Source organism: Pimephales promelas, chromosome 7 (genome assembly GCF_988280905.1).
Source record: "Pimephales promelas chromosome 7, fPimPro1.hap1.1, whole genome shotgun sequence".
Taxonomy (NCBI): Eukaryota; Metazoa; Chordata; class Actinopteri; order Cypriniformes; family Leuciscidae; genus Pimephales; species Pimephales promelas.
The window spans coordinates 4168225-4190329 of NC_142775.1; the positions used below are offsets into that span (position 1 = coordinate 4168225).

General features: G+C 36.2%; 1 protein-coding gene across 1 annotated transcript in view; it reads left to right on the top strand.

Annotated features, from left to right (window-relative positions):
- Nucleotides 1–11262: 11262 nt before the first annotated feature.
- The window catches only part of pde11a (phosphodiesterase 11a), a 74080-nt gene continuing 63237 nt past the window's right edge, over nt 11263–22105 (top strand). The window contains exons 1-2 of the mRNA XM_039647132.2: nt 11263–12282; nt 19031–19189. Coding sequence (XP_039503066.2) covers nt 11485–12282; nt 19031–19189 — 957 coding nt within the window. The 5' untranslated portion in view covers nt 11263–11484. The remainder of the gene's footprint in view (nt 12283–19030; nt 19190–22105) is intronic.

The window sequence follows — 22105 nt, forward strand, 5'->3', positions numbered from 1 at the left end:
CTCTAAACTCTCATTTATCTTAGACATAAAGTTCCCCAAATGACTGAAATCTGGAAATGCTTATAACTTGATTTCATTTTCCAGCAATGGTTATGATGAGGGATTGTATAGCGTAGGTTCAATCCAGTTGTTTGTTGTTTGAACCTTGAAGGTTTACATTTAATTAGTATTTAATCTATATTATGTTTGCTTTATGGTTTCGTTAGATTAGACTCTCTCTTTCATGGCAGGTTCTTTGTCAAGTTTGAGGAGTGTCTTTTGTTTCATGAGGTCTAAAATCAATGACATTATAATGTGCTTATATTTGTTCCTCCACACAGGAAATTATATGCTGTTTTTTATGTATTTAAAACATCTTTGATCTGAAACTGCAGGCACGTCTTGTGTCGTTGCTTGCTATAAACATGATAACAGGGTTGTGCATGTGCATCGCACATGTACAGGTGGATGTGAGGTCGAGCCTGATTCTCTTTTGCGTTGAATGAATTGGAGCAGCTGTGCTGAAAAACTCACACAGCAGTGTAACCACACTAAGACACAGTGATGTAATCAGCACTGACAGCGGAGGCTCACAGATCAGAGACTGAAGCGAGAGAATGAGTGATGATAGTGGGGATGGAGTTTATAGCTTTATATTAAAATAGCACAGAGACATGGCGGAACAGACAGAGAGACCACAGAATAAGACTGATTATGCTTAGAGAGATAGAGCGAGTGTGTGGCATGCGAGTCAGACACGTAGGCTGTGTTGTGTTGTTCATGTTATGCATTTCTCTGTGATCTTGTGATGTGTCTTGTATATTTTTGGGAGTAAGGTTTACTTTCACAGCTCTTATACCCTGCTGAAAAGCCCAGTATTGCTGCTCAAAAGCATAAGGTATGTTTTACCTTTAGCATGTTATCTTTTGGGTGGCTACTCAAAACTCAGAGCGGGATTCAATCCACCGTTTCCAGCATGGGAGGTTGGCAATCTAACAAGGATGCTAGGATGCCCTGTGCCGTGTTGTGATGTGATGCCTAGTCTCGCGTAGCCAGACCTTCAGACTGACGGCTGAAGGTCTGGAATTCATAGAAGCTTTCTTTGGCCAAGGCCCGCCCACAAGGCCGTTTGACTGACATGTCAAACAACCAATTACAGTTCGTTTCGTTCAGCGTCACGTTTCAGGGCGTGGAAATGTCCCCACAACAACAGACCGGCGTGCAACAAGTCAGTCAGCACAGCAGCAGTTACTGGAGTGCCTTATGGATCAATTCGTTAACAACGCTCCGCGCTATTAAATTCGCCCACGAACTCGCGCTCATGTCCATCTTATGCCCGCTTTGTCAACGCCGCACATTGAATACTCACATGAGTCAGGCTGCGAATGTAAGTTACGTCCCCGCCACAGCGCGCTCACGCCTACTAAATAAACGCTTCACCTCCGGCGCCGCGTACTCGCTACATTCCCTTTAGCCTTTAGTTTAGCACATCTAGTGGATGCATAACGCAAACCCAGTCAAACATTTTGACTCTGCAGTATCTTATGTGCCTTATAATCCAGTGCGCCCTATATATGAATACTGAATCGGCTGCGATGTCAGCGTCTGTTGTTTCATGTTTGCCCACAAACACGGCTGATATCCCCTTCGCAACTAGGTACTTCACTTGATCTTCCATAATAGATAGGAGGGGACATACAACTACTGTACGTTTAGCTGATCTTGATAAATGCTCATTGTCACCTTTTACTGTCTATGATTGTCACTCTTCTTCTTCTGTTTTATGGCAGATCATATCTTTACGACATATACCGCCACCTACTGGACTTACTACACAGGAGTGTGTAACAAGGACGTTGGCAAATGATACATCAAATCATAAAATCAAAAAAAAAAAAAAAAATCCTATATTCTTCTACTTAAACCAGTATCATTAAGATATGTAATTAAATATGTGCTTCTTTGTCCCTGTATTCCCTGCTCCTGTAAAATATTATGAATATCATTTTCTGCATCAGCGTCTTTCCATTTCTGTCTGAATTTGTCAAATTTTCTACAATTAAATAAAACATGGGTGACATCTTCCAGTACTTTGCATTCTGAACATATACCATTACTTTTACCTATTAAGGATAAGGTGGAATTAAGGCCTGTGTGGCCCAACCTCAATCTGGTTATCATACCTTCTTCATGCCTATTAAGACCCAAAGAGGTGATTCTTTTTCCTCCAACATATTTCTGGTTCCTATGATAATATCTGGCATTACTCTCTAACTCCCATTCATCTTGCCACCTTAGTATAATCTGTGATTTAATGAAAGCTTTAGATGATTGTCACTCATAAACACAACAGTTTTTCTTCCGCAATCACACGTCTGCGCTTTGTTTCCCGGCGGACCAAAAATAAACGTGACACTGACGCCCCCGGAAATCCGATAAAATTCAACCAATCAGGTGACGACTTCGACATTCCTGAAGTGTTTCCAGTTAAGTGTACCATATGCATCAGACGTTTAGCCAACGTTCCGTGGGCGTGACGTCTGAGGCTGAGACTATGTGATGCCCTGTGATGAAATGAAATGTGTGATATTCTGTGCTCTGATATATTGCTATAACAAAGCAACCCGATCTCACGGGAATTCGTACGAATTTTACGAGGTGGCTAATTTGTAACAATTTGTACGACCTCACTCGTACGAATTAGTACGATTTAGCTAATTCGTACATATTTTACGAATTAGCAAATTCGTATGAATTCGTACGAATGACCTACCCCTGACCCCGCCCCTAAACATAACCGTCACGTGGGTTTAGACAAATCGTACAAATTTGTACGAGTGAGGTCGTATGAATTAGTACGAATTAGCCACTTTTGAATCATTCGTACGAATTGGTCGTGAGATAGGGTAGAACAAAGTTAAAAAGGTGGGAACCGGCGAAAGTTAGTAAAGTTTGTAAAACTACAAACACAACAAAACAAAAGTTAAGCGGCAGCCCCTCAAGGACAACTGCCACAAATAAACATAATAAAACACCACATAAATGTCCTCTCTCGTCACTCCCCATTTTATCCTTCTGGAGTTCCTCCACGGGACTGGAGACCGGTGTAACTCATTTTCACTCGCTCCGTTCCCACAGCTCTCGTCCACGCCCTGCTTTCTTCAGTTGCCTTGTTTTGTGATATGTTGTGCTGTATTGCCCTGTTGCTTCATGTTTCACATTATTACAATATATTAAATTATATCAACAATGACGTCATGACTTTTGCGTAAACATACACGCCACTTTCAAGTCAAGTGGCGTGCTTTCTATACGCATTTTGAGCTATGCGCGTGTATGTGTGCATGTCTACGCCGTTAAATGTCTGAGTGATTCCGTGTGTATGTACAAAACGAAACGAAGCAAAATGTAGATCTACATCTGGGGAGCGATATTTTTTTCCTAGGATGGTAGCGGAAGACTCATAAATGCTATAAAAGGGATAGTTCACTTTGAAATTAATTTTTGATATGTTTTATCTCACCTCAAGGGCATCCAAGATGTAGGTGTCTTTGTTTCCACAGTATTTTCAATTTTGACATTTTTCAGTCAAACCGTTGTTGTCTGTCAGTCATACACTGGAGGTGAAGGGGGTCCACCAAAAAGCATTCACAGAGAAGTCCAAATTAAACAAGATTTAATGACTCGTAAATGTAAGTACACATTGATGGCCTAAGACGCGAAACTAGCGGTTTTTGTGAGAAAACGAACAGTATTTATATCGTTTTTACCTCGTGTAATCACAGTGATCTGAATCAGTTGTGCAATGTCCAACTGAACCAAACTGAATCAGTTCAATGTTACGCCGAAAGTGATCGCTTGCGTGTGACGTCACTCAATATTTACACGGAGATTTCGGAAGTTTTACCTTTTACCAAACGTATTTAGATATACCGAAATCGTCTTCCATTGCGGTTTCCTGTAAATCTAAATATGTTTAGTGAAAGGTAAAACTTCCGAAATCTCTGTATAGAGATCACTTCCAGCGCATGCGCAGACCGAAGCGCCCGTGCCGTCAAATCATTGTGTCATGGCTATGATTACAAGAGATAAAAACGATATAAATACTGTTCGTTTTCTCACACAAACCGCTCGTTTCGTGTCTTAGGCCATCAATGTGTACTTACATTTACGAGTCATTAAATCATGTTTAATTTTGACTTCTCTGTGCATGCTCTTTGGTGGACCCCCTTAGCCTGCATTATATGACTGATAGACAACAACGGTTTGACTGAAAAATGTCAAAATTGAAAATACTGTGGAAACAAAGACACCTACATCTTGGATGCACTTGAGGTGAGATAAAACATATCAAAAATTAATTTCAAAGTGAACTATCCCTTTAAAGCCCAAGAATAACAAGACTAACAAAAGATAGCAGTTAATGTGGTGCTACCCTTTCAAATAGTTTTTGATTTGAGGAGGCAAAGTTTTTTAATGTTTTTATTTATTTTATTTTTTTTCATAAATCAAATGCAAATTCATGCCACATTTTCCTGGTTAAATAAACATTACATAAAGACAAACCAAATCCAATTCTATTTTGTATTTTTACATTCTCAAGTTCTGAAGTACCACTACTAAACACTACTTCGTTTGCTTCATGTTTGAGGAGTTTTCTCAATCCTCTACACTCACCTCATTTGAGCTAAGCCCTGATGAACTTCTCTATGGTTTTCATTTTGTTTCCACTACAATCATGGACTACGACTCCAATGAGGACCAAACTTCGCAAGCCGGCCCCTGAGCCGTGGTTGAACAACACTACTCGAGCATTGAGGCACAAAAGAGTGATTTTAAAGGAGCTGTATGTAAGATTGTGGTCAAAACTGGTACTGCACTGTAAAAAAAAATTATCTTGATTTTAACAGTAAAAGACTGCAAAAATGCTACAGTGAAAAACTGTTAATTGGTTAACAGAAAGTTTCCTTACTATATACGGTAAATAACTGTGATATATATAATGGCACATTTAATGTAGTTTTACTGTAAAATACTGTTAAATGTACTGTGTTTGGAAGTGAAAAAGAAGAAGTCATTGTATAATTTACAGTGAAAAAATGTAAATTGACTTTCCCACAATTCCCTGCGTGACACTTCACATTTAATGTATTTCAACTGTTTATTCATAATTTTCTTCGTTTTTTTTTCTTATCAGTTATGTTCATTAGGGTTTTATGTTACATTTAAAGTTGTTAAATTAATTCTTATTTCATTTTTTAAAATTTCAACATGTTACCATTATGGTGTTTAATGTTTGTGTGAATGACACTGCAGCTTCTATATAGTAGTATGAACTCTCTTGTGGAAGAGCTGATGAGCTTTGATTGATCATTTGACTCTCATTACTGCTGTGATTGATGATTGTTGATGTATTGCAATTGAACAAAACCGATATTAATACTTCAAAATGTCAGTAAATTAACATTATATCAAATAATGAAATATGGTTTATTGCTGTAAAATTAAAATTATTGTCTGTAAAACCTAAAATGTTGCTACCGTACTTTTAACAGGAAAACCGGAGTTTTCCCCTAAATTTAAAGGATTTTTTTTTACAGTGTGCAATCACTTTCAAATTCCTGTAGACCGGTGTATCGACCCTCCCCATGACTCGAGGTTGCCAGATAGGCTGCAGGATCCAACATTTTTTTTTATACACGTTTGTAGCTGCAGCTGTGTTAACTAGAGCTGGCAACCCGGATGCTGCAACACTACTGACTTACTGTAAAACCTGATGAGTTAGTTCAACTTAAACCGTTTGAGGAAACCGATTGCCTTAAATTATTTAAGTTTATTAACTCAAACAATTTAAGCATAAGAAAATATTTGATTTGTTTCCAAGTAACTCAATAACTTATTATTAAGATAACTTGGGTAAATAAAGTTAATAGTACTAATTAGTTACTATAACTTAAATCTATGAAGTACACTATAACCCCGAATAAGTTGGCAGAACTCAAATCACTTTTAATAGTATAAACTTTAGCTTTAATAGCTAATCTGCTGACATAGTAAATGCTGTCGTATTAGAAACAGTATGTTATAAGCACTTGCAAGCACAGAAGCACTTGCCGTATGAGCGTAATAATATATAGGGATAATTTGCACTCAAATCAAGCTGAATGCACCACTTGTCACGAAGATGGTAACTATCCTAAAGCCTATCTTCTAAATTAACATAACAAAACATTAATCACTACTAAATCTCACACTTAACATTAATCTTACACACAAAAAACATTATATTGCTCTTAATTTTAGCATTTACACTCTCTTTCGAGTGCCATCGACAAAGCATGCTGGGAAATAGATATCCCAGCCGTTTCAGTTAAACTTAAGTTTGTCTAAATTAAAATAAATAATTTCATAAAACTCAAAACAATGAAACAGTTCAGTTTACTTAAAATATATCAGTTCTGTGAACTTGAAAGAAAAAGAAAGTGCTAAATACTCATAAAAATTTATTTGACTGAACTAATTAGTTGAATTTAAGTTTGTCCAACTCAAACCAATTCATTATTTTGACCATTAGGGTTTACAGATCGGTGGAGGGTGAAAAAAAGAGGGGAATAAAAACACAACTTGAAAACATCAACATCAGTTGAAGGCTGCAACTTTACTTTTTAAATGACAATATCCTGGCCGGACTACTGTTGTAAGTGACGCAAGTATTTGAAACGAACATGATTTCTTAATGTCTAGTGACATATATCAGGGCCATTTTATGATTATTTGAAATACATTTCTTACATACAGCTCCTTTAACTATAGGGTCTATTCTAAGCATTCACTTTGAAACTACATGCATATTTTTTCCTATTTTACCATTCTCTCTCTCTCTCTCTCTCTCACACACACACACACACACACACATTATACATGTGTATATAAATCCTTTTTTTATTTACCATGCTGTTAATTTCCTAAAAGATATTTGATTGGCTTAGAATGATAAAAATTATTCCACTCTTTCCAATTACACTGATTGCTGGCGTGTCCATTTAAGTGGAGGTTTGAATGTTGGTTTTAATGTAACAAACGTGGAATCAAAACCAAGAAGGACGAGAAAGCCTGACTGGACAGAGGAACAGTGTTTACTGTTAGCCCAGGATGAACTTTAAGGCCATCTTTAAAGGAACATTTGGGCCGAGAGTGTGTCAATCTATAGCATTTTATTAACTCTCTGTAATCCATTGCCTGCAACACATTTCTTCTCCCTCTTCATCTTTCTGCCACCTCTCCTCTGCTAAAGAAACTCTGAAGTCTCTTAAAAATCCTCATACTCCTAACAATTTTGACCTTAACTCTTGTGCATCAATTAAAATAAGTTACACATAGGTACATAGAGGACAAAAATGTCTATGTCAAAAAACTGTCATAAAAATTTGACGCTTCGGAGCGCAGACTTAAGTTTGGTATCATTTTAAAGAAGACCCTTTGCAGATTATTGCTGAAGTAAAAAAATAATAATAATAAGTAAATCCCCAAAAAAGTTATATAGGTATAAGTTTATGAAAATATAATATTTTAAATAAAATATATATTTTATAAATCAGGTTGAACTCAAAACTGCAATAAAATCAAAGCCATAAATCTAAATAGGTGGAGTTCCAAAGTTAAGGATGATATCTCAAACATTTTTGTTTGTGCGTAGAAACATATTTTCCCCATTGCGTGCCAGCAAAACCCCACTGGAGCTCACAGTGATTGGATTTGTTATTTGCAGTTTTTTTCTCTCAGTATTACAAAAACACACACATATTTTTTTAAAACACACATACTAACCACACTCGAGCTTACGTAAGTAACCGAGTATGTTCCCTTCCGATACTTTACTTGTCGCTAGAAACTGTTATGGGGAACCAATAGAATCTCGCCATGTTCTGGCTTTGGAACGACTTATAATGTTGTACTTGGCCTTTAGCCCTTAGCAGAGCCCAGAGGAACCAAGACAAAATAGGGAATATAGACGTCGACCCTGCCCTAGACAATCGTTTCAAGGAACCTTTATGGCCTAGACACTATGTAGCGGCCCTTCAGCTTTTCAGAAAATAGGCAGAGAGTTTTTGACGGGTGTCTTCGATTTATTATTCTAAGATGCAAATAATAAAACTTCATTGCTGAAGTATTCGTTGTCTCATTTCTTTGTTGCAAGTGTTCTCCATGAATCACAACACTGTTTACACATTGACTTCATTGCACCATAACAATCGCACCACAGCACGATGGCACCGTAAAACTACAAAAAAAAAAATAGAAACCATAAACAAACATTCAACAAACGTTTAACATTGTTCGAATAAATCAACAAATCGTACCAAAATACACAAAACAATTTCAACATACCTCGCTCTGCTTGCCGAAGGGATACTAAAAGTTAAGCTTGAAATAGTTTCTCGAGTTTGTCTACTTATTAGCTCGAGAACAAACATGAAATACTCCAGCTCAGTTTCCTTTCCATTATAACAGGTGTTCTGACATTCCATCCTACCCGTCAGATTGTCCTACCAAGGCTTACTGCGCATGCGCACATCAATAAAACGTCATTTTTGTCACGCTGAACAACACGCCCATAATATTTTACTACTTGCGCGAGATCTTCTTCATCTGAGGTAAGTTTTTCACTATTTTTGTCAATTATTACTATACAAAGATATATAGCAGTAACGAGAACTGTTTACTCTCACATTCATACAAAGCAAATTCATATTAGCATTTTTTTCATGAAAACATTAACGTAAAATCATTCTACTCGTTTATTTCATACTGGTAGGACAATCTGATGAGGCATTTTGCAACGTAAAATCATCCTATCGTTTATTTCATAGGACAATCTGAAGAGGTAACGTTACTTTGCACTGTAAAATCACCGTAACATGGCCTAATAAGAAAATTCGGCAAAGTTACACCGAAATATTTTATGTAACTTAGACGCGAAGCAGAAACGCTCAGTAGGATTTTACGAGGTAGGAAGAACCGATAGATATGGCTATAATTTTGCGCTACGGTAGGAAAATCTGACAAGGTAGGACAGATCGACAGAACAACGGGAAAAGCCGTTACACACTAGAAGGGTCGAGAGCTGGTCAGGTAAGAGAAGACAATAGCCTGTTACCAATGGCCCAGACCTTGGTTGGAGCCACAAATGAATTATAGCAATAGGCGATAGCCATAGAGTTACCCCAAATAGTATGGGGTTGGAAGTTCATGGTGGTTTGGGCAAAATCCACTACACAGAAAGGACTTGTGCCTGCAGAGCAGGAACTTCTAGATTGTAGATCCTGGTAAATGTGGACGGCGATGACCAGCCGGCCACCACACAAATATCCCCAATGGACACACCACTGGACCAGGCCCAAGACGAGGCCATGCCTCTGGAGGAATGAGCTCTTACTCTGACGGGGCATTGTAGGCCATCTGGATATCCTCTACTTTGTGACGGGATGCCCTTTGGTGCGGCCTCCAACACATACAAAAAGCGGTTCAGAATGTCTAAAAGAGGCGGAGCGCTCTATGTTTATTCTTACAGCCCTAACAGGGCAGAGTACATGCAGCTCTCGTTCATCTCTCGGGAGGCAGCGCCAAGAGGGAAATCACCTGTGCTCTGAACGGAGTAGAGAGCACCTTAGGTATATAACCATGCCTTGGTTTGAGGACAACCTTGCAGTCGGTGAGCCCAAATTCCAGGCATGAAGCGCTCACAGAGAGTGCCTGTACGTCACCCATACTCTAGACCAATGCTAGTGCTAGCAGAAGTATGGTCTTTAGTGTCAGCGGTCGCATGTCGACTGACTGGAGTGGCTCAACTCCTGAGAGCCCTTAGCACTGTAGACAAGTTCATTCGTCAAATAGTAATTCAGCACTTGTGGGTAAGAATGAAATGTCCTCGTTCCTTTATATCCGCGGGACTTGTGTGTGGCACTGATATCTGTCTCTCATTAGCAATCGCACCATGCTTCATACCATGAAAACATGAATGTTTTCACTCATCCATAAACATTATTTCCTATTAAACATTTAACGTTAGATCCATCGGCATGACAACAAGTTCCATGATTCCACTTATTCACTGCGTCATCAATCTACGCCTTTGTTATTGTAAGAGGTTAACGACCCCTAGTGGCGAAAAAAATTACAGATTGTAGCTTTAAGCCAACGTTTTAAGGATGTGGTCATCATTGAAGTCACAAAATACTGGAAGAATAAATTAAATTTTCCTCCACCATAATTTTGTGACCTCTACGGAAATGTTCTGCTCCAAGAAACAGGGACCGTACAATAATTTGCATTTGGAGTGGCATTCTTCACTTTTCTTCTAGTGAAGATTATTCTAAAGGCACACTTCCTCTTCTTCTATAAAAATCTCTTGATTATTGGTCCAGATATACTTGTTTTCTTTAAGGATTATAGCATCACTTTTCTTGTGTGACATTATAGATTGCAATACTGGAACAAATATCAAAAAGTATCAAATTGAGTTGTTTGCTCATAAAGCTCCCTCTCTCTCTCTCTCTCTCTCTCTCTCTCTCTCTCTCTCTCTCTCTCTCTCTTTCCATCTCTTCACAGTAAAAAACTTTGGGTTGTTTTTAACCCAACCATTGGGTTACACACATATTGGGACATTATGTTGGGTTATTTTCCAAAAATGTTGGGTCATTTTTAACATCGTAGGTAATGAGATATGCATATCAAGATTTGGTTTGTTCTAGAAAAACAGTTGTAAAATAAGTCCTGAATGTTTTTATACACATTTTTAGGAAGTGCTATATCAGTGACATTTGTTATTTTTCCAATTTTATATCTGGGGTGACCTTTTTTTAAACTTAAAGGAAGTAGGGCGTTTTTAATTGTTTTTAAGCAAAAGTTAATTTAAATAAAATTAATTAAAAAATAGTCAAAAATGTATTATAACCCCATTGGTCATGCGTTTGGAGAGCTGCATGACTCAATTTGTTCACTAGAGGTCGGTGGTGCAACAACTTTACACCGGGAATTCCTTTAGAAAGTGAATTAGTAATATAATTTAACAGATACAACACAGCAAACTGCAGTTTTTTGAGGTTTGAATTTATACGTGAACAAAATATTGACCACAATCTGGAGAATTATGAAAAGCTTTAAGACTCCGTTTCCCAGTGTCACCTAAGATGAGCATCCTTCTAATGAAACACCCAGTTATGCTATGAAGAGACTCGGGAGAGGATGACGGGAGGAATGCGTGCTCGTGACGTCAGCTGTCGCATCATCATCACTGGCGCTGCTTTAGAATGAACGAGAGCGAGTCATTCAGCATCAGATGCGACATCACAACATCATGAACCAAAGCTGAACTTACGAGGACCACGGCCCCCCTTCTTCGGAGGATCGGTTGTTTTAAGTTTGCGTTGAGCTCTGCACTCAGATAAATGACTCAAAACACGGCTCCGTCTCATTTTATTCGCAGGTGACCGTATAGCGGCAGCGATGGCAGGGTCAAATTTGGTGTTCTCCGATGTGGAAAGTTTTCTAGACGCGCACCCGGAATTGTTAGAGGACTATTTAAACAGAAAAGGCAAGGTGAGTGTGGTGGAAAAGTGGCAGAAGAACCATCACGCGACTAAAACTCCGGCGAACTCCAGCGGCGCGCACGCGGATAAAGCAGCGAGCGCGAGCGCGTCCGGGAAAGACAGCTGGGCGAGCAGAGGAGACGGCATACAGAGACGAGCCTCGCAGAAAGAGCTTCGGAAAACATTCGCAAGGTCTAAAGCCATCAATGCCAACAGGACCTACGATGAACAGATCAACTCGCGAGCGCAGGAGCCGCTCACCAGCATGAGGAGGCGCGCGCTTCTGCGTAAAGCGAGCTCCCTTCCGCCGACCACCGCGCACATCCTCTCCGCGCTCCTGGAGTCCCGGGTCAACATCCCTCAGTACCCATACACCGCAGTGGACTACAAATACTACCTGAAAGAGCACAACGAGCGGGAGTTTTTCCTGGAGCTGGTCAAAGACATCTCGAACGACCTGGATTTGACCAGTCTGAGCTATAAGATCCTGGTGTTTGTGTGCATCATGGTGGATGCTGACCGATGCTCCCTGTTCCTGGTGGAGGGACCGGCCAGTAAAAAGACCCTGGTGTCCAAGTTCTTCGACGTGCACGCCGGGACCACAGTGTTGCCCTCTCTGAGGAACTCGGATGAGGTGCAGGTGCCCTGGGGAAAGGGCATCATTGGATATGTGGCTGAACACGGGGAGACCGTCAACATTCCCGATGCATATCAGGTGAAAGCAAGGATGTGTGCAGGGACTTATTTTGGAATATTTTGAGAAATGAGGAATTTAAATTCTTATTCCTTCAGAATTATTTCTTAGAGGCCTTTGGGATGATTTAGGATTGTTTACAAATAATTCGTAATAAGTTAATATGAACTTAGAATGAACAATACTTCTACAGCGTTTTTTAATCTTAGTTCATATTAATTTTAAAATCAAAGGTTGTATTTGTTTACATTAGTTAATGCACTGAATTAACTATGAACAGCTGGATTTTTTCTATATTAAGCTGTAACTAACATTAACAAAGATTAATATTGCTCATTTTTAGTTCATGTTACTTACAAAAACTAATGTCACCTAAAGAACTGTATTGTAAAGTCTTACCAGAAATTAATTTTGGATTAATTCACATTACATGTTCACATTCGAATAATTAATCAGATAGACAAGGAAAGCATTATTTAAAAAAGCATTTTTGAATCATAAATTCCAAAAGATGGAAGTTCTGCCGTAATTTGGAACAAATATGAATTAAAGCCAAGATCAGGCTCCAATAATGAACTGAGACAGTAATTTCACTTTAGTGGTAAAAACACTCAACATCCCAGTGTAAATTCTAATATACAATTGTTCCAAATTATGACGAACATCACAATGTTGAACAATTGTAAAGGGACCAAATTAAGAGTCAAATACCAACTGTTCTGAATTATGATAAAAAGTCCACTGGGATTAGGAATCTTAGGAATTAGGAATTTTAGGAATTTCCCATATACTGATCAGATACATCAAACAATCTTAATGCATTACAGGTGAAACAGGAATAAAATAATTGTTTCTAGTTAAAACATCATTTATGTGCACAGAATTTCTAATGGAATGTTGTATAATTTGGAATCAATGGTATGGGAAAAAACAATAAGAATCCAGTAAGATTCCATTGGACATTCTGACATTCTAATTTCACTGTTGAAAAAAAATAAAAACTCGCCATTGATAATCAGATATATAATCATTTTTATTAGGGCTGTCAAATGATTAATCGTGATTAATCGCATCCAAAATAAAAGTTTGTGTTTACATAATATATGTGGGTGCACTGAGTATAATTATTTTGTATATATAAATACACACACATGCATGTATATTTAAGAAAAAAAATGTATTTATATATAAAATATTCATATTTATGTATATAAATCTATATACACACTGTAAAAAATGAATATGCTTTATCTAATCAATAGAATTGTGGCAACAGATAACAAGCAATATTATTAATTAAATTTAACAAATTAGAATTGAGTAATAATTAATCAAATTATTCCTTAAAAGTTAACCATTTAAAATGAGTAAAGTTTACACCAAAAAATTAACAAAAAATATCTCACTAACAGACAGACGTCAAAGATTAATTAAGAACTCTTTATTTTATATAACCAACATTGAAGACACCTGATGTTAACAAGCAGAATCACTGAAGGAGAAAACCGTCATTTTAAAACAAACACCGATCACCATAATGGTGATTCAATTCAATTAATGTTTTTTTGGTTGTTGTAAGTTTTACTCATTTGTAAAATATTAACTTTTAAGGAATTAATTAGTACTCAATTCTAATTTGTTAAATTTAATTAATAATATTGCTTGTAATCTGTTGCCACAATTTTTTTTTGATTTGATAAAGCATATTCATTTTTTACAGTGCAGTATATGCATGAAAATATTTCTTAAATATATACAAGCATGTGTGTGTATTATATATATATATAATATAATTATACAGAGTGCACCCACATATATTATGTAAACACAAACTTTTATTTTGAATGCGATTAATCACGATTAATCGTTTGACGGCCCTACTTATTATCGTACTCGATTAAAAAAAAACAGCCCAAGGTGGTTTCCTCTGGAAATGGGAGGTTGCTGAGCACTCCTCGTCCAGTAGAGTTGTGTTTGATTCTTCTCATTTGAGCCCAATAGAAACTGAATCAGGGTTAGGAAAGCATTAGCATTTTCTGACTAGGTCACTCACCTGAAATCCAATATCATGAAAGTTCGTGTCTATGGCACGAATGTCATTTCTCGTGGCATTTATACGCCAAAAACAGTTTTTGCGTGTATTTGGCACGCGATTTTCGCGTACATATGATAGACGCACTTTTTTGCGTATAATACGCACGAACTCCCCACCCCCCTCCCCCCTAAACCTAACCCAGGGTTTTTTAGTGCGTACCATATACACGAAAAAAAACACTTTTGGCGTATAAATGCCACGAGAAATGACACTCGTGGTATAGATACGCATCTTCATGAGACTGTGTTGGAGATTTCCCCATACGGATAATGACTTGCGGCAGAGACAGGACGGTATTTTACTGTGACCCCTGAATGACGTTTCGCTTTGATTATTCCCCGAGATCCATAAAAGGCCTTCGTGAAATAATGAGGTGTGTGAGAGTATCTGAGTATCGATCACTGAATCGATCAGCTCAGACAAACTCCCTCCGCTCTGTTCAACAGATTTACTCCTGATACTCTGATGATGATGATGATGTCAGCTCGCGGTCCTCTAATTAGTCTGTCAATCTGTGATTGCCTTTTCATTTAGTGAGCAGAGCAGATCATTAAACTGCATTATTTATCCCAGTATCTCAGCGATTCAGAGACCCTTCAGACATCAGCCAGCAGCAAGAACATTATTAATTCAAAATAATTGAAAATAATAACATTTTTATTAATAGTGTGCATTAATAAAACAGCATTTTAAGTGTAGATACCCTATACATATGAAGAGTTCAGATGCAAAAGCCTCTAAGTGCCATTTGAAATTGTCTTCTATAAAGCTTGTATATTTAAGTTCAGTGATTTCACTTAAATGGCAATAATAATTACCTATTAATTGTTATTTAAGTGAAATTACTGAACTTAAATATACAAGTTTGATAAAAATCATCATTAAAGAAGAAAATTTCAAATGGCATTTAGAGGCTTTTGCATCTGAACTCTTCATATATTATGTACTTCGAAATAAAACTAATATGATTCATGATATTTCTGTATACTGTGTATAAGCTTTATTTGATGTTCAGTCTCTTCTGCTCAAGGCTGCTCTCATTTGATCAAACATATGTAAAATCAGTAATATTGTATATTTATATACAATTTAAAATAACTTTTATCTATGTGAATATAATGTAAAATGTAATTGATTCCTGTGATAAGTTGAATGTTCAGCATCTTCAGTGTCACATGATCCTTCAGAAATACCTCTAATATGATGATTTGATGCTTAAAGCTAACTCTTTTAGTTTATTCTTAGCTAAAAACACTTAGTTCTTTCAAAAATATATGTGCTCATTAATGTATATTTACTTGGTTCAAGTAATAAAGTATTCTCGTGAGTGTATAATATGCCATTGAAAATACATATGGGTAAGGGGTTCGCTATGTTTCCCCTCCATCTTGAAAGTACATTAGCCAAAGAGGGACATACCCGTTAATTCAAGCTTCGCCTTTCGCGTTTACGTTTGAGTGAACACTCATGGACGAAGTCGAACTGGAAGCCTTGTTCATCTATAAAGTTAAAACGAAATCGGAATAGAGAGCAACAGAAACTAATATTCACTGGATGGTCATATACCTTTTCACCACTAGATGGTCATAAAAATCACACAGTGTAGCTTTAAGAAACATTTATGATTATTATCGAACTGTTTTTGCAAAATCTGGTGTAAGATTTTTTTTTAATGGAAAGAAATTAAAGTTTTATTCAGCATATATGCAATAAACAGTGTAATCAAATATATACCAGTTTTCTCAAAAATATTAGGCATCAAAAACTTTTTCACTTGTTTTCAAAATAATTGAGCATCAGATCATCATATTAGAGTGATTTCTGAAGGATCATGTGACCAGTGGTGGAGGAAGTACTGAATCTCAGTACTTAAGTAAAAGTGCACATAACCAGATAAATATTTACTTTAGTAAAAGTAGAAGTAACACAATGACAACCATACTTAAGTAAAAAGTAAAAAGTACCTCATTTTAAATGTATTTAAGTATTAAAAGTAAAAGTACTTGCATAACAATTGATTCTCTTAATGACTATTTTCTAATGATTAATAAAACATTTAATTCTAACTCATTCAACCTAATACTCCTATAATGATGATCAATAATGATGGAAATAAATGTCACCATTTCTGAAACAAGCTTGCAATTAGGCAATATAAACTATGTTTGGCAGTAAACACGATTAATTTATGGTGTAATTCTGAACCTCTTGGCTTGCCATAATCCTAACCAGACGTACAGTATATTACACATGGTGTGTTTCCTATGCACGTAAAAAAAAAATTTCGCGTATAAATTGCACGATAAACACACTGCGTGCGAGACGCATTTAGTTGATGTATCTATGGCAATCAAACGCCACTGGTGAGACAAACGTGCAACGAACGGATGGTCAGATTACGTTTTGGCAGGGGAAAAACTGATCAGAAAATGTAACGAAAATGTAACAGAAGTTGTAGAAATGTAGTGGAGTAGAAAGTATAGTAATTGCTGCAAAATGTAACAAAGTAAAAGTAAAAAGTATGCACTATTTATTCTACTTAAGTAAAGTAAAGATACGTGGAAAATGTACTTAAGTAAAGTAACGAAGTATTTGTACTTCGTTACATTCCACCACTGCATGTGACTCTAAAGACTGGAGTAATGATGCTGAACATTGATCACAGGAATAAATCACACTTTACTGTAAAAAAAATATTTTAAGATTTAAGATTTTTTATCACAACATATTTTCTTTTGTCAAATCAACTTTATAATAATTTATTTAGTTGAGATAACTTATTATTTTGAGTTTCTGATGGTTAAATTAATCTCCTTCATTGTATTAACTCACTTTTTCCAGTTCAATCAACTTAAAATTTTAAGGCAACCCAGGTTACTTACTTTTTTAAGTTAAACCAACAATATTTTTTACAGTGATATATATAGTATCATATTTGTCATTTACATTAACATAAAAAAGTAAAATAAGTAAATAAATAAATAATCCTCAATACACATAATAATGAGTGTATACTTTATATATCCCTCAGGTGCTCTTCGGTCATTTCTGACCGAACAATTTTCTGTTTTGAAATTTTAAAAATCACAGCTTCATCGGAATGTTACGAAACTTGGTGACTTTTATGGCATTGGGTATGTGAACACAAAAAAAAAATTGAGGTCATGATCCGAGCAGGCTAAGTGGTCGTAAAAAAAAATAGTCACACTTGTGCTCTTCGGTCAAAAATGACTGACCCATAGGAAATGAATGGGAAATTGACAAAAACACAAAAACTTTGAGAATTTTTGTGTGTACAATCTACAAATCAGCCACAATGCAGAAAAAAAGTGCTCAGCATTGAAGGGGTGACACTCTAAAATATCAAGAGTGCAAAACAGACATACCCACCCCTACGCACACACTTTTATACACAAAAACACCAATAAATTGTGATTAAAGAAATCTGTTTTGAATATTTTAAAATCACAGCTTCTTCAGAAAATTACGAAACTTGGTGACTTTTATGGCATTGGGTATGTGAACACACAAAAAAATTGAGGTCATGATTCGAGCAATTTAAGTGGTCGTAAAAAAATGAGTCACACTTTTGCTCTTCTGTCAAAAATGACGACCCATAGGAAATGAATGGGAAATTGAGAAAAAAAAATTTTCTCTGAATTTTTGTATGTACAATCTACAAATCGGCCACAATTCTTAAAAAAAGTACACCGCAGAAAAAGGGGTGACACTCTACAACATCTAGAGTGCAAAACAGACACACCCACCAACACACACACACACACACATGCAAACACACTTTTATACACATACACACCAATAAATTATGATTACAAAAAGTATGTTTTGAAATTTTAAAAATCACAGCTTCATCGCGATGTTACGAAACTTGGTGACATTTATGGCATTATGTATGTGAACACACAATAAAACTGAGGTCATGATCTGAGCATGCTAAGTCGTCTTAAAAAAATAGTCACACTTGTGGTCTTTGGTCAAAAATGACCCCATAGGAAATGAATGGGAAATTGTAAAAAAATGTAAAAAAAAATTGTGAATTTTTGTTTGTCAATTTTTTTTTAATAAGAAATAGTTTTTGAGATTGTTTTGAACATTGATCACAGGAATAAATCACACTTTACTGTAAAAAAAATATTTTCAAGATTTGTTATCACAACATATTTTCTTTTGTCAAATCAACTTTATAATAATTTATTTAGTTGAGATAACTTATTATTTTGAGTTTCTAATGGTTAAATTAATCTCCTTCATTGTATTAACTCACTTTTTCCAGTTTAATCAACTTAAAATTTTAAGGCAACCAGGTTACTTACTTTTTAAGTTAAACCATCAATATTTTTTTACAGTGTATATATTCACATAGAAAAGCGCTGTTTTAAATTGGAATAGTATTTCACAATATTACTGATATTAAATGCAGCCTTGGTGAGCAGAAAAAAACATTCAAAATCAAAATAAATAAAAAGACAGATAGTGTAATATAAGGAAGAGAAAATCACTCTTCACTCTCTGTATATTTCTGTGGTTCTGTTTAGTGCTGATAGTCTCAAAACAATGACACACTTTGCTTTTAATTAGTCTGGCTTCTCTCTACAGTTATTACAAATGTCTCCATTCAGCAAAGATTAAGGCTGTCTCTTGTCCTCGTTACAGGACCATCGTTTCAGTGATGAGATTGATAAACTCACGGGATATAAAACCAAGTCTCTGCTGTGCATGCCCATCCACAACAGTGATGGAGAGGTCATCGGGGTCACGCAGGCCATCAACAAGAGTCCCAATGGAGCACTGTTCACCGAAGACGACGAAAAGGTAAAACACTGAAACTCACACTACACAATACGTTGACTACGCTTGCGATCTCTCTTCTGCTCTCGTCATGCTTCTAGACACATTTGACTTCACGTGTCAAGGTTGAATTTTCTACTCTGAATGTCACATGCAAACAAGTAGAGCTTTCAGGGGTCGTCTCTCAGGACGGGCTGAAAGCTTGTAGTGATTGAGCCCTTATAACTGAGAACTGAATGAACTAAACAACTAAACGTTCGTTAAAACCAATGATGATAACTATAATGTTCAATGGAAATTTACGTGTTTATACTGTTCAATGGTAGGGGGCGCTATTACACATCTTCTGAAAGAGTCCTGAATCTCCTGATCAAAACACAGACGAAGAAGAAGCTGAAACAAGTGATATCATATGTAAAATAACTCGATCATCAACATTAAAGGGCACCTTTTATGCCCCTTTTTACAAGATGTAATATTGGTCCCCAGAATGTATTTGTGAAGTTTCAGCATAAAATACCCCACAGTTAATTTATTATAACCATTTGAAAATGTCATTTTTGGGGCCTGTTTTAAAATGAGCTGTTTTGGTGTATACCACCTTAAATGCAAATGAGCTGCATATCCCCGCCCTGCCTTTGGATGTGGGCGTCACTTGATACCCATGACAGTCGGTAAGCAGAAGGGCTGAGAGTGAGAGACACGCTGTTTTGAATGTCATTCAGCTGAACATGTTTGAATCGGAAAATATAAATAGTCTCTGATCAGACCCAGATGACGAAGAGACTCCGGCAGAATAAACACAAATGAGAATGGACCAGTACGTCTCTGTGTGGTTATTTGATACATTTATGTACTTATAGAGTTGTAATCGCGTCTTTTTGCAAGCATGGATGTGCAACACACAGACACACACAAACAGAACACTAATGTTGGCGCAATTATATTAAACTACATACACATTCTGTGATAAAGTTTGCTATGTACAAGTGAAATTACATTTATGCGAGGGACCTGTTGCGTCATGTTTACTTGTCATACAGATGCTTCTGTGGCATATGTGAGAAGATGGCTAACTTACATATCAAGAATATATATGCAGTTTTTAATACAATATCTTTAAAAATATATATATATTTATAAACGTGTGGTTACACACTATACAAACAAGGTTTAAATTATATACACAGACATCCTACGACGATAACAGCCACGATTTTGGCCCATGCATATAAAGATAATAAATTCTTTGTTTACGAGGATAAGTCATGATAATTGGCAGATGTATTTGAACACCATTGAGGACACATTTATGAATAAAAATATTGATTTTAAATAATAAATACATAAAAAAGTACACATTGTCCCTTTAAAAATATTGTTGCTTTCATCATGGACACTCTTATTATTTCCCCATTAACAGATTATTTTATCTCTGTGCAGAGGAATCTAATAAGGTGTTAGAGAGTGTAATGTACTTTAGTGCATGCAGTTGAGGAGATTGCGGTGATGCATCATTGTACTTTAAAGTGTAGCTTTGCACTGACAACACAAACTGTGTGCTTATGTAATGCTGCTGTCATTGGAGAACTGTGTTCATGAACGTCTGAATTGTTAGTGTTAACGTCAGTTACCCTCGTCATCATTTGTTCAGGGCTGAGGTAGTGCGGTCAACCACGCCACGCTATCATGAAAAAGAAATAAAGAGTCTCATTAATGTTGACCTTCAGTAACAATGAAGTCTTTCTAAACACAGAAGCAGTTTTCATATGGCAGAGTCATTAATCAGCTGAAATCCCTGAGCCGCTGCTCGGTTTACTGGAGCTCAGGTGACACCGGGAGTGTGATGTGCGGCACGTGTGATATACTCTATAAGGACAGTCATTGGAACTTTTTGTCTTCAAAAAATGTATATTACCATGGTATTCTTTATTCAAAGTACTTTTGGAGAACCATGTACTGCAAATACAGTCTCATATGTGATCATATCAAAGTGACACCACAGTCCACTAGGGTAATGGTTATTAGTGGCGCTTGCTAATACAGTCTTTACTACACTGAACAAAATTATAACAGCAACACTTTTGTTCTTGCCCCCATTTTTCATGAGCTGAACTTAAAGATATAATATATCTTTATATCTTTGTACACAAAAGGCCTAATTATTGCAAATATTGTTCAAAAATCTGTGTTTGCAAATTCGCATCTGCCACCCGAGTTGAAAAATCTGAATTTTGGCGTCAATTCATGCCGTGTTAACCAATCAGGAGCCTAGCTGCTTGCTCACGTGGTGAAGTGTCTGGATGCTTCAATAAATTATTTTGTAATATTGACAATGCCCTTTTGTCCAAAATTTGTAATTTTATTGCAGAAAAAATTGAGAGAAATTTCAAATTATTTTCGGAAGGATGTCTTTTTTGGAATTTATGACCTCAACAGAACTAAGTCTAATTCTAATGAAACTTTTATTATTAATCTGATTATTCTCTTAGCAAAATTCTACATTCATAAATGTAAGTTTACACATTCCATACTATCTTTTATTGCTTTTAATAATGAGGTCAAGCAATATGTCAACACTATTAAGCTTTCTCTTAATCAAAAGGCAATAAAAACTGTGAATGTTTGTAAACAATTTGATATTTTTTTGTAAATCTGTACTACCCCTGGCTAAATGTGATGTAAGTCTGTTATGTTTTCTGTTTTGCTCTTTATGTTTTATGTTATACCTGCAATATTGCAAACTGCACAATGTATTTTCTTTTATAATGGAGAGGAATGTTCTTGTAAACTGTGCAATTGTTGAATAAAAAAAAAATATATATATTTTGTAATATGACTAAATGCATGGTGGGATTATCCACAACAAACAAATATTTTATCATATACATTATTTCAATATACACTTTATTTCTGTATACGAGACATGTTCATTTTGTA